The 13241-nt window shown below is 41.9% G+C and overlaps 1 protein-coding gene across 7 annotated transcripts in view; it reads left to right on the top strand.

Moving 5' to 3' along the window:
- Positions 1 to 5967: 5967 nt before the first annotated feature.
- Positions 5968 to 13241, top strand: part of CDCA7L (cell division cycle associated 7 like) — a 45181-nt gene continuing 37907 nt past the window's right edge. For 3 of the 7 annotated variants that reach the window (XM_050785411.1, XM_050785412.1, XM_050785410.1), the window contains exon 1: positions 5968 to 6125. In XM_050785411.1, coding sequence (XP_050641368.1) covers positions 6102 to 6125 — 24 coding nt within the window. In that variant the 5' untranslated portion in view covers positions 5968 to 6101. Of the gene's footprint in view, positions 6126 to 7780; positions 11734 to 13241 lie in introns of those variants that run through there. The other 4 variants (XM_050785406.1, XM_050785405.1, XM_050785409.1 and 1 more) reach the window with 4 other exon arrangements.

Below are 13241 nucleotides of genomic sequence, written 5' to 3'. Positions count from 1 at the left end.
AGAGGTTTGTAAATTTCAGTGAGGATAAGAATCACTAGAATGGTGACTAAAGTCCAGATTGCTGGGCTCCACCCCCAAAGTTTCCGATTCAGTAGGTCCAGAAGGGGGCCCAAGAATGTGAATTTCTTACCATAGCTCAAGTGATATGGATGCTGCTGATCTTGCCACACTTTGCAAGCCACTGAGCTATACTAGAGCAATGATTCTCAAATATGCCTGCTCATTAGAATCAGCTGGAGGCTTAAAAGGACTAAATAAACCCATAACTGCCTCACTTCCATACGTGTTCTGTTATCACAAATGCCATCCAGCCTTATCACTAGCATACAAATACTTGATTATTTCAAGAAGGATAAGTCTGTAACAACTTTGGAAATTCTGCAAAGCCTGGAAAGTTGTGTTTTTTTTTTTTTCTCTCAGGAATTTAGTATTACTATATTCCTTGGCCGGGCGCCATGGCTCATGCCTGTAATCCCAGCACTTAGGGAGGCCAAGGCTGGTGGATCACTTGAGGTCAGGAGTTCGAGACCAGCCTGGCCAAAATGGTGACACCCTATCTCTACTAAAGACACAAAAATTAGCCAGGTGTGGTGGGACATGTCTGTAATTCCCACTATTCGGGAGGCTGAGCCAGGACAATCGCTTGAATGTGAGAGGCAGAGGTTGCAGTCAGCCAAGATCGTGCCATTGTATTCCAGCCTGGGTAACAGCAAGACTCCATCTCAAAAGAAAAACTATATAGATAGATAGATAGATAGATAGATAGATAGATAGATAGATAGATAGATAGATAAGATATAGTATTACTCTATTTCTGATCCCAAATTTTCCATTTTATAACCCAAGATTTTCTATTTTTGCCTGTCAAATACTGAATTGGGGCTAGCAAATAGAGATTACTTACCATACCTGAAGCAATAAAGTTTTCCAAATATTATAACAAATATTAATACTCTGACTTTCGTTTCTGAAATACTATATGGTTGGTTATTTTAGCCTTGACAAAAAAGAAATTAAAAACTGCTTTTTAAAATATCCTGCATTTATCTATTGAACTAATGAAATATTTTATGACTTTTTGTTATTTAAGAAGTAATTTAAAAGTCATTTTTATAGATACATTTATTCTGAACTCTGTATATTGACATTTTATAGATTATTTTTAAGTATACTGCCTAAATGATTATGAAGAAAAATGTAGTTCTTTAAAATCTATGTACTAGAGTGCTTTTGTTGATACCACTAATTAGAAATTAAAAATTTTCTTTTATAAGACCTAAATTCATAAAGAATTACTGAATAACATGTTTTCATTTTCACTCATTTATTGTCAGTGCCTAGTCAAAATAATGTTTTATGTTCACATACTAAATGATAAATAATGCACTATCTATTGCAAAAACCTATGTAATATGGGTTGCATTAATCGTATTTGGAGTTTACATAGCATCTTTAAGAATTCCCAAATACTTTAAAAATATTGTTTTACTTACTTTTACAGCACTAGTTTTGAAAAGATGTAGAACTCTCAGTTGAAGGATTCAAGGAGGGAACAGATTCAAAGGTTAATTCAGCGCAGGGCTTAGAGCATGGTGAGTACTCTTTAAATTAGCTGCTATTCTTGATATCACAATTACTATTGACTTTTTGAAAGACCACAGGCAATAAAGTTTCATCATGATATGTATTTTTCTGCATCTGATATATGGACAGATCTGATTATTGATTGTCCAGGTTATTTTGTCATAAGCCATAGGGCAATTTTCATCAGAGTGTACTTACATTGTGAGATTGTGACAACATCATCTTGACATGCCAAGTCAGGAAAATGGAATACCAGGTTGTAATAGTAATAAAGAAAAACGTTTGAGAAAGGCACCCAGTCAGTATTAGATGATGATTTTACAAAAGACTCAATTCTAGATCTTTGATTCTTAGCAACTTGGAAATTTTATATTTGAATGTTTCAAATTTAGGGAGGTCTCCCCCTTCTAGGGTAGGTGTTATCTAATCACAATGAGATGGAAGTTTCAAGAGACCAAGAGCTAGAGAACAACCAGTGATGCTTTCTTGTTTAACCGTCACTTTATTTATTCATGACCACATACAATGCTAAGTGGTACTCAGATACTGTTACCAGCTAGGTCCTAGTGTGTTCTGCCCTGAACAGTAAATCATTTACTGTGACAAGAGTTTTGCAAAAGAAAAAAAAGGTTTATTCACAAGGGCATGGAGTGAGGAGGTGGGAGAATAGCTCTGAAATAAGCCTCCCTGAAGATAAGGCTTAGGGATATTTATGGTTTAGGGAAATGGGGTGGTCTGAGGTATGGGGAAATGTAATTGGCACTGGGAAAAAATGAAGTAACAGGCTCATCCTGCACAAATGTAGCCAGAGTTCATGGCATTATATAGGACGTGTGTACAGAAAAATGGCAGTGTTAGCATAATCTGAGGTTGGAGTTTTTGACCCTCTGACATCTCTCAGGCACTTGAAGAATTGGTGGTCTCAACCAGTTTGAACTGGACAGAAGCTGGCCTAAGTTTCTGGAAAAAAAAAAAAAAAGGAAGCAACAATTACCATGGTGACCTATGAATATTATCTATAAAGTAGCCAGTGAGGGTTAAGTTTCAGTGTTCAGTGGCCCGGTGTTCAGCAACTGCAGTCTTCAACTTCATGGGAAAAGGATACAACATCAAGAGGCAAATGACCAAAAGCAAGCAGGGGAGGCAGACCTAATGAAATTACCTCTCAGTTGCTCATGCTGTTTCCAGCTCTCTGCAGAAGGTAGATTCTCTGGTGAGTTGTCCAGAGCACCAAACCAGCATGATTTTCTGTTATGTGGGGAGGACTAGGGAGTTTGCCCACAACTAAGGTCTGTGGGGAAGGCAGAGATACTACTTCAGATAGAGGAGAGACGTTTGGGTTCCTTTTACAAAGCAAAAATTGTGGGCCAGGGTTGACATCCAATCACAGCTCTCTCACATCATTTAATGAGGTTAAATAATGGCTTTGTAGGGTTACGAGTAAAACTTCATCTCCATCCTTTTGAGTCCTGGCTGAGTCTGAGGATTAAACTGACATAAAATAGATGAACAAGATAAAAGCATATAGATTTGTTTAATCGAAGTTTTATGTGGCATGGGTGCCTTCTTAGGGAAATGAAGACCCCAGGATGAAGTTCAAGTTGGACATTTATATAGTGAATTGCACAGAGTAGTAAACTGAAAATGCAATAAGGCAAAAGGGCATGGGCTAGTGTAGTTAATTGGATGGAGAAGTGTCTAAGAAGATAAGGGTTAGTTTAACAAGGTTTGTTTGTACAGATTTCCCTCAGCTTCAGTTTCCTGTCTTTGATAAGCATGTGGCTTTCCTTCTTGTGTAGGGAGGACATCTTTCACAGGGGAATTTTATCGCCTGCTTTTAAGAAACAACATTAAGTTCAGAGTGATCTTCTTGTACCTGTTTTTTTTTTTTTTCCTTTTAAGTGCTTTTAACTTAAAATAGTGAATATGCCAGAGCAGCATATTTTAGTGTGGCATTATTAACTCCTTTGCCTTCTAATCACAAATTTCTTACCTTGTTCAAGGTACTGGGGACCAAGTTTTTACTCTCTCATAGAAACATTTAAAAAGCAATCAAGCATAGATTTCTGACAGACTTCTTAAAGGAAGTTGCAAACATTATGTCTTCTTTTTCTCTGTTGCAATACGTACACTGTTGCATCTGGGAAGGGACACTCATTCTTGCAGTGCCATGATGAAACCCAGTGCTCACATCCTGTGAACCCTATCAATAATAATTATTAGAAAGTATTACTGCAGTGTGATGTTAAAATCCTCTGGTTCCTTAGGGATTTTCCCAAAGCCTGACTAAAACAAAACAAAACACACCACTATATAACCAATTACTAAATACCATCAAGGGTGCACAGGCTTTGCTAAGCCCAGGAAGAAAATTTCCGGGTTGTCATCTGGACTTAGGGCTGGTTATAGCAAATTTCTGAAGAGAAAGGCTCAACAGCTTATAGGTTTCCTGATACAGAAGTAGCTAGGCTACGCTGCTTCAAGTGCTTTGCAAAATCTGACCTGCTTCAAATTTGTGCTCCCTTTTCCAAAATGGATTTGATTTAACCTACAACGAAAAGGAGTGCAAATAAGATCAGCAGTTCCTGAGGAAGCAATTATCTTAAAAAAAAAACCCCAAAAAACAAAAAATAAAAAACAAAAAAAGCCCCCACAAAACAAGGAAGAAGAGCTCTGATTGAATTAATTTTCACTGTAAGCTTCCTGGCAGCCAAAGGGAAAAACTACAAGAAAGGGAAAGAATGTTGGATCTGGAGGAATAAGGAATGGTTTTCAGTTTGGCAGTCTGCTGCTGTCACTTAGTGGCAGGGTGGCAGGGATCTCTTAAATGTATTTTCTTAGATTCTGTTTCCTTATTTTAAAAATGTGGACAATAAGAATCTGGAAGGATATTGAGAGGATTCAAAGAGATACTGCATGTGAAGGAAAACTCTAAAGCATAATAAAAATGAAGTAGCTACAATGAATAATTAACATTATCCAATAAAAATAAAACATTTTAAGTTAGACAATGTTGTATTGGTCTTACTACTACCAGGAAGTAAGAACACTGAGGGCTGGAACATGAGAGCACATAACACATGTTGTTTGCTGAACTAACCAAAGGAAATAAACCTTTTCCATGTTTTCTCTTAAAGCTTGAGTAAATGTTTAGCAAATTTCATTCACTCACTCAATAAAGATGAACGTCAGATCCTAAGCAGTTGAGAGGGGCTGCAGAAGGTCCTATGCATACAGGATGCTCTATTGTAAACCCATGACCACGGTTCTAAATAGGCGTTCGACACTGTCCAGCAAACCTGCTGTGATTTCAGGACAACTTCATTTACCATTCTCCCCACTCTCTACTTCAAGTCTCGCACAATTTCCACAAACTTAATTCCTCACTCTTCATACCTGAGCTCTAAGAAGTATTCCCTTACCTCTCCCAGATTGTCTCCCTATTTTACACCACCATAATACCACTTGCCTTTTTTCTCATGGCATCATCGCTCCAAATTGACATTTATTTGCATCATCATTACATTTGTCATTGCTAGTGGTATCAAATTAATATTAATTATAAATCTAATTTATAAAATTTACATCATTGTTATTATTACGCTTATTTGCATCATTGTTGTATTTATTTAGAATAATGCAATTAGGTTGGTAACTGGCTCTCAGGCTGTAAACTCCAACAGAGCAGGGGCCTGTTTTTGTTCACCCTTCTGTTCCTAGGACTAACCCAGTGCCTGATGCTTAGTAGGTGCCGGGGTCAATTCTGCTAAATTAATCAGCATTCCTGACCTCTACAAACTCTGTTTGGTGGGTGTGGAGGCCTACTGTGTAATGGCCGTTTAAAGTTTCAGGCGGATTTGCAGTGTCCACCGGGGCCCTGGTAAAGAAACCTGGGTTGCCCGTTTTGCAAAGTGAACCCTGTAGCAAATGTTTTGGGAGACGGAATCCTCCCAAAGAGAACGCTGCCCCTTTACAACAACAAAACAAAACAAGCCCCAAAACCGCCCTACAATATTTTCCTGGATCAGAGACAGGGGTTGCAGCAGAAGCTCGAGCCCTAGGGCATGACCTGGAATAAACCCTGCCAAGTATCCTGCGCGCGTGCCAGCTGGAGGCTGCGCCGGGACAGCCCCCTCATTTCTCCCGCGCTAAACCCCGCCGGACGGCTCCACTCCCTCCCTCCGCTACAGGGGGGAACCCGGCGCCCTAACACTGGTAACTGCTCATGCCACCCCCAACTGCAGCCCCCTCTCGCGCCGCCTGCGAAGACAAGGTCAGTGGCCGCGAAATTGGGACGGTGGTCGGAGCCACGAGGCCCAGTGAGGCGGCACCGAGCGGGCAGCGCGACGCGCTCCCCCTGTCCCGAGCGCCGAGTGCGCCCCTCCCGGGGCCCGCCTGTGCTCTGGGCGCTGCGCGCTGGCTGCTCGGGTGCGGGGCGTTCTTGGTGCGCCGGGCCGTGGCGAGTCCGGGCTCCCGTGGCCGCGTGCTGGGAGGAGACTGGCGCCCCGTCAGGAAGCATGGAGTTGGCGACTCGCTACCAGGTGAGGGTCTGGCCGTCCGCCGCCGTCCGGAAGCACCGACAGTTTGACTTCCCTTTGCGACTCGGTCCTGCTGGCCTTGGGCTGGAAACGTGGCCCTTGGCTGCTCTGCTGGGAATCTGGCGCGCCCAGCCGAGTGAGTGCCGGAGTGGGCGCGCCCTGCAGGTGTGCGCGGTGGGTCACGTTTGTGCCACACGGACCACAGAGCCCGGTCGCCCCAGCACAGAACTGCGCTCAGCCTGGCGCTCTGCTCAGTCTCGGGTGGCTGCCAGGGGTGCAGGCGGGGAGCTAGCGGGGCGCAGCGCTTGCGTTTGCAGCCCTCCTGAGTCGGGGGAGGGGCTTTTTTGTGCACTCCCCACACTTTCTCCGGGAATTGGCACAGAGATCAGGAAGCTTAAGAAAGTTGTATTATTTTTTTTAATAGTCGATCGCCAGACCAGTCCAACTTGGATAATGGAGTTTAAAAAGAGTAACTTTAGTGTTTATTCTAGAACTTTTGTAAACGTTCTCAAGGAATTAGTAACCATTTGGGGGAAATGGTAACGTCATTGGGCCAAGTTAAACAAGCTGCAAGATCCCAAATCATATGCACAGCACGACCCCAATTACGCGTTAAGGGCCTAACTATCCTTTAAAACTCATTAGCAAACAGTTGAGTAAGTTCCTCCAAACGTTTCAGTGAGTGGTGGGAATGTGAACGTGACTTCAGTTTTCTCTTTTTACCTCTTAAAAGAGCTTTACTCTACGTTATCGTAATGGAGATAAATGTTTACTTAGAAGTAAGCAATAAAAACATTTTTCAAAAGAACTAAAAATGCAACCTTTAAAAAGGGAAACAAGCAGCCACGCCTCTGCTTGTGAGTACAGAGATGCTTTGTGCGAGGATTTTTTTTTTTTTTTCCACTTGTTTTTGTGAGAGTCTCTAGACTCACTGCTTCCACTTTGCCTCCGACTGGTGTTTACTTTCCTCCACCTGCGTGCCTGGCCGGGGAGAAGGGGAGGCGGGGCCGCCAGCATCGGAAGGCGCTGAGTGCCAGGTGCCCGAGCCCAAGCCGCTGTCACCTGCCCGAGTCTGGCGGCAAAGACCGAGCCACTAACGGTAGCTTTGGCCTTTTAGTAGTTTCTGAAGCCTTCCTGAAAATGGTCGTTTGAGAAAAATCTGTTGTTGATGTTTCTGAGAATATTTTTAAAATGCCTCCTGTGAGAGAAACTCTGAAAAGCAAGGGAAACAAACAGTAAAGCCTAGGGAATGAGACAGGGTTCGATTTTTTGTTTTTTATTTTTTGCCACTAGCTTTTACCGTGCTAATTTTAATACCGTAAAACATTTAATTACCGTGCTAATTTTAATACCGTAAAAAATTTAATTACTGTGCTAATTTTAATACCGTAAAAAATTAGCATCCAATTTTTTTTTATTTTTTGAGATGGAGTTTCGCTCTTGTCCAGGGTGGAGTGTAATGGCGCTCACTGCAACCTCCGCCTCCCAGGTTCAAGCAGTTTTCCTGCCTCAGCCTCCCGAGTAGCTGAGATTACAGGCGCCCGCCACCGCGCCCAATTATTTATATTTGGTTTTTTTTTTTTTTAAGTAGAGACAGGGTTTCACAATGTTGTCCAGGCTGGTCTTGAACTGCTGACCTTAGGTGGTCCACCCGCCTCGGCCTCCCAAAGTGCTGGGATTACAGGCGTGAGCCACCACTCCCGGCCAGCGTCCTAACCTTCTAGGAGTTTCTGCTGCTACAGGACTCAAAACAAAACAAAACAAAAAACAAACCCTCTGGATGGAGATTTGAGCTCCTTGTGAGTTTAATCAGGAAATGTATCTGAAATTTATCCTGAGCTCCTTGTGAATGTAATCAGAAAATGTTTCTGGAGTGTATCACTCCTGTTGTTAGGCTGGAGAGTCCTTTGTACTTCCACCACTGATATTCATAATTCATGCTTAGGAAACTCAGAAGTCCCAGAATGTATAGTTGGAAGTGAACGTTTACTGCCATAAAATGAGGCTAATTTTTGGTAGTTCTAAAATGTTAAATAAACTATTTATCATGTAGGGGTTACCCACAAATTATATCCGATCCATTATGCACCAATTAAGGCAAATTACTATATGTAAGATGATCAGGGGTTTTTTTTTTTTTTTTTTTTCCCTTTTCTAAAGACCTAATTGGCAGTGCAAATCAAGATGTGTGATGATTTTTCCAGTGGAAATGTTCCTGTTCATCGTAATTTAAATGTGCACAGATTATTGTCTCTAAATTAGTGGAGAGTGGTTCTATCGGGTGGGCAGGTGACTGCAGATAAGAGCACTTAATGAACATTTCAGGCACAGCAAGATGTTAAATTCGTGTGGTTCCACCCTGTCTCCCAGCCTTATGAATAAAGCAACGTAATGAACCGCCTGAAGTGGCATTGCTGCACATCGAATGTCATTCAGCTCAGTGTGCAGTGAGTTTTAGTCTCACACATTGGAGTAAGTATAATTTCTATGGCTTGGAAAGCACAGAGCTAAGTGTTTCAGCAAAGCAGCTTAGGCCTAATGTTATGAGTAACAAGCAAACAAGGAGACTCATTTACTCTGAACTCCTTTCAAGTCTGCTTTCCTGCCATCCCACCAGTGTGTTGGATTTGATGTCCTCTGACAGTGATTATGCTTTCCACAGGCTGTAGTCTTGTGCTGACCACTGTGTCTTTGTGCTTTTATATAAAATGACAGAAATACCTCGTAAAGGCAAGGGTGTGATCTCTTACTAAGAGCTGTCAACAGTGCAGCTCCCTAGGAGAGAAACTGGTAGGCACTGAATGTCAGTGTTCTCCTCGTACTGTCTTCTAGCTCCAGAGTACAGGATGGCCCATTTGAGAAGGAAATGATGCTAAATGTTCTTGTAAATAGGCAGGAACATACTGTTGAAGGGGTAAAGGGGAATTTTTCTGGTATTGGTCTCTCAGCTACAAAATGCTCCCATCTGATCCTGTTGTTTAACATGTAATCACGGAGCCCCAGAAGCTGGTCACAGAAAGGACAATGATTTGTTACTTTAATAGTCCTGTATTTAAAAGGCTCCTTAGTTGGTCTGTCTCTGTTCTGCTGGCCACCCCATCCATAGCAGAGCAGGATTCTCAAAAATCAGGAGAAAACCTCAGAGATCATAACGATTCTGATCAGGTACACAGGCCAGGAAACAGTGAGATAATTGTGGCCTAAAACAATTATGAACATTAGGGTAAATTAATAAAAAAGATTAGAACATCATTGGAATAGAATAAGCCAGGCATATTACATTTAAACCGCTCTTGAGAGTTTTCCTTTACTCAAAGTTATGGTTTAGAATTTTTTACCTCCAGTATACAGTTTTGTTTTAGAAAAGACTCAGCTTTATTCACTAAAGTAGAATAGATACAGGCTACTTGAAGTAGGTGGGGATAGAGATAAGAAAGTATTACTGGGGCCATTTTGTTTTCTTTTTGTTTATGAAAAGCAGTGTTTTCTGGAGTTTTTTTTGAAATGGGACCATTCAGAGGCATACTTGGTAAATATCACTGAAGTTAACACTCAGAAAAATGTATCTTCCGTAGTAGTAAATGCTAGCACCCTGTATGCAGCACAGAAATAAGCTGCCAGCATCTCACAGTGCAAGGGGCCTGAGCTTTAGTTCAAATAAATAGATGGTGCTTCCTGCCTGTTTTCCTTCCTGATCATCAGCTGAGGACAGAGGGCTTGCTGATTAGTCCACTGATCACATACTCAATTGAGCATCTGTTATGTGCTAGGCATTGGTAGGGTGGAAGAACAAAGACAGAAAACACTCTTCTTTCCCCACACTCTACCAGAAGGCCACGCTTGAGCGCTTGAACTCCCTTCCTCTTTTGCTTTTGCCAAAGCTTAGCTGGCTCCTGCTCTGTGCTATGGGGACCTGGGGGACCTTGGGTTTGCAGAGTAGGAGACCTTAAGAGCCATCCATTTTTGCCCCCAAGGAATGGAAACTATCACTTCCTTTTAAAAGTCATGCTGTGCTAGGTGCTTCAAAGTCATCAAATTTAATCCTCACTGTAGTTCTGTGAAGTAGTTTGTGTTATCTGCATTTTAAAGATAAGGCTAAATTGACTAGTTTGCTCAGGGCAATTTGTAAGGAAGGTTACTCAGCCAGGATTCTGTCCCCAGAGCCTCTGCCTGGCCCTTGCTGCTGGAATCATGGGGCCTTGTCGAGTCAGGAAACTTGCCCTGTTCCTTCCTCCCTTTAACTGGAATGGCTGGAGTTAAGTTAACAGCAGCTAGCATGGTTCTTTTTAAGGAACGCACCAGATTATGCTTTATAAACTGCCTATAAAAGTCAGTTTGGGAATGTGAATAAGATCCACCAAGGTTTTACATAGGAATGACTTTTATGTGAAATTTGCATTGTGCTAAACAATAACATGTTACTGTAAGCTGCACTGAACCACTTCTCTGCTTCCCCTACTCTCCATGCCCCATTTTCTGCAGAGTTTCCGTCATCTTTGTCTAAACTTTACAGTATGATTGCTGTTGGAATCTGCTTTCCTTAGCACTGTCAGCATTACTTTTCCTAGTAGCTTAGAGGTCTTTACAGTTTTCATTTTTAGTGACCATGTAGTGTTTCCAGATGTGTATTTTATATATTTTTCTGTTGAAAAAAAATTTTTTTTCTTTATTAGAGGAACTTTGGTAAATATCTCAGGGTAGTATACTGTATATCTTATGGCTTGTGTTGGAGTCTGCACTATTTTTAATCACTCTTTATAATGTATTTAATATGTCATAAAGGGAATGTGCCTGATTTTCAATGGTTAGGAGCCTCTGACACGTTTTCCTAGGGCATTTCCCGTTTTGTTGCACTGTATTAGCTGAGAGAAAGCAATTTTTGCTGAGGTTAGAACCAAGCTTATGATAACTGGACTGAAAGAATGTTGTCTCCTTGAACTTAGAGCATCTCATAGAATGTTCTAGTTGGGGGGAAAGTGGACAGTAGTCCCAGAGATCTGTTCTTTACATCTGGTCTGCTTAGAAAACCAAGAAAACTCATAAATGTGTCAGTGGACATTTAGTGGAAGTGACTGGATTAGGGCTATGGGGAATTTGTGCAAGTTGGTCTCATTGACTTGGTGGAAGGCAGAGACGCCCCATCCAGAGCTTCAACATTCATGCTTCCACATGTGCATCTACAGCAGGTTCTCCAGGGTGACTGCATCCTGCAGCTGTGTAGGTTACTGCTCTTGGAAGTCTTCCTGACCATTGCCCCCACCGCTGGCTCAGGTGCTTGCCCTGGGAACTTCTGGAGTACCTGGGCTGACTTCCCTGATCACATTTATCATACCACACTGAAATTGTTTTAAAGATTATTTCTCTTACCCTACCACTTACGACTCAGTTTTCATCAGATCTCTTAGCATGGTGTCTGGCATATATTTGATACTTAGGAGATGATGTCCAGCACGTATTAGATGCTTAATAAATATCCATTGAATGGATGGAAGGGCAAAGTAGTACTGTTACCAATACACTTTTAATTAACATTTATATAGCGTCTTCTACTTTTCAGAGCACTTTGCAGGCATGGTTTGGAAGTCATCAGGGCTGGTTCTTTTCTTTCCAGGTAAGTGGTAGGGTTGCACTTTCCTGACCCTGAAGCAGACAAGGCCATTTGACTTGCTTTGGCCAGTGGAATATGAGAAGTACTGTGTGTCACTTCTAAGTGAATTATTTAAATGCCAGCATACCACTTACTGTATCTCATTCCCTCTGCCGCTGCATCTGCCAGCATTCTGCAGAGTGGTAGCTCTATCAGCCCAGGTTCTGGTGTGAGGACAGTGTGGAATAGAGCCTTGGGCTGGCCTGTGATGGACATGTAATGTGAACAAGACAGAAGCGTTTTTTTTTTTGGTTTTAAGCCATTGATTGAGATTTAGAGTTGCTTGCTACTGCTTTATAGCTTGTCATATGCTAACAGACCAGGACGCTTATATTTCAGTTTTGGATTCATTCACTCTGAGTGATCTGGGGTCATGGTAGTCGTGGTAACAAACGTGGGTGGGTTTCTTTTTGATTGTTAGCGTGATGAGGGTGATGGGAATGCCCCTGGTAAGTGGTTTGGAGTTCAGGGATGTTAAGCACCATATGGCAGGCAGGAGAGTCCCACAGGATGAAGCAGTTGTTCTGTCCAAAATGTCAATTGCACCTTGTTGGAAAACACTGAGAACAGACTTGTCCAATTTGATAATCTTTTACTTAGACTCCAGAGAAATCTTAACATTGGCTTCACATGTCCTATCTGCTGACCTCCTTGGAGGAGGAAATTACTTCACACTTCCCAAGTGATTTGGTTCACTTCACTCCCAGGATCTCTGCCAAAATTCTGGTTCATTAGGTACTCATCTGCTGAATAGCTCTTCTAAGCCCTCTGTAAATACATGTCTGAAACGTCTCCCCATTTATACCTTCTCTTTTAAACGTAACATTGACAACCTTGCGGGGCTTTTTATTGTGGTAAGATATACATAATAAAATGTACTCTTTTACCCTTTCAGTGTTATTAAGTACAGTCACATTGTTGTGCCACCATCACTGATCTCTCATGAGCTTTTTTCATCATTCTAAACTGAAACTCTCTATCTACTAAACAATTACCCCTATGACCTCTTCCCCCAGCCCCTGGTTACTTCTATTTTAGTTTCTGCCTCTGAGGATACGACTATCCTGGTTATCTCATATAAGTGGAATCATATGGTATTTGTCCTTTTGTGACTGGCTCATTTCACTTAACATATTGTTACGGTTTGTCCATGTTGTAGTATGTATCAGATTTTTTTTTTTTTTTTAATGATTTTTCTTTTGAGACAGGGTCTCACTCTGTTGCCCAGACTGGAGTGCAGTGGTGCTATCGTGGCTCACTGCAGCCTTGACCTCCTGGGCTCAAGTGGTCCTCCCACTGCAACCTCCCGAGTAGCTGGGACTACAGGCATGTACCACCCTACTTGGTGAATTTTTCTTTTTAAAATTCTTGTGGAGATGGAGTCTCTCTGTGTTGCCCAGGTTGGTCTTGAACTCCTGGGCTCAAGCAATCCTCCTGCCTTGGCTCCCAAAGTGCTGGGATTAGAGGCGTAA

The sequence above is a fragment of the Macaca thibetana genome, chromosome 3, assembly GCF_024542745.1.
Source record: "Macaca thibetana thibetana isolate TM-01 chromosome 3, ASM2454274v1, whole genome shotgun sequence".
In the NCBI taxonomy this organism is placed as follows: domain Eukaryota; kingdom Metazoa; phylum Chordata; class Mammalia; order Primates; family Cercopithecidae; genus Macaca; species Macaca thibetana.
The sequence above is the reverse complement of the archived record's forward strand: the minus strand, read 5'-3'. Positions and strand labels throughout refer to the sequence as shown.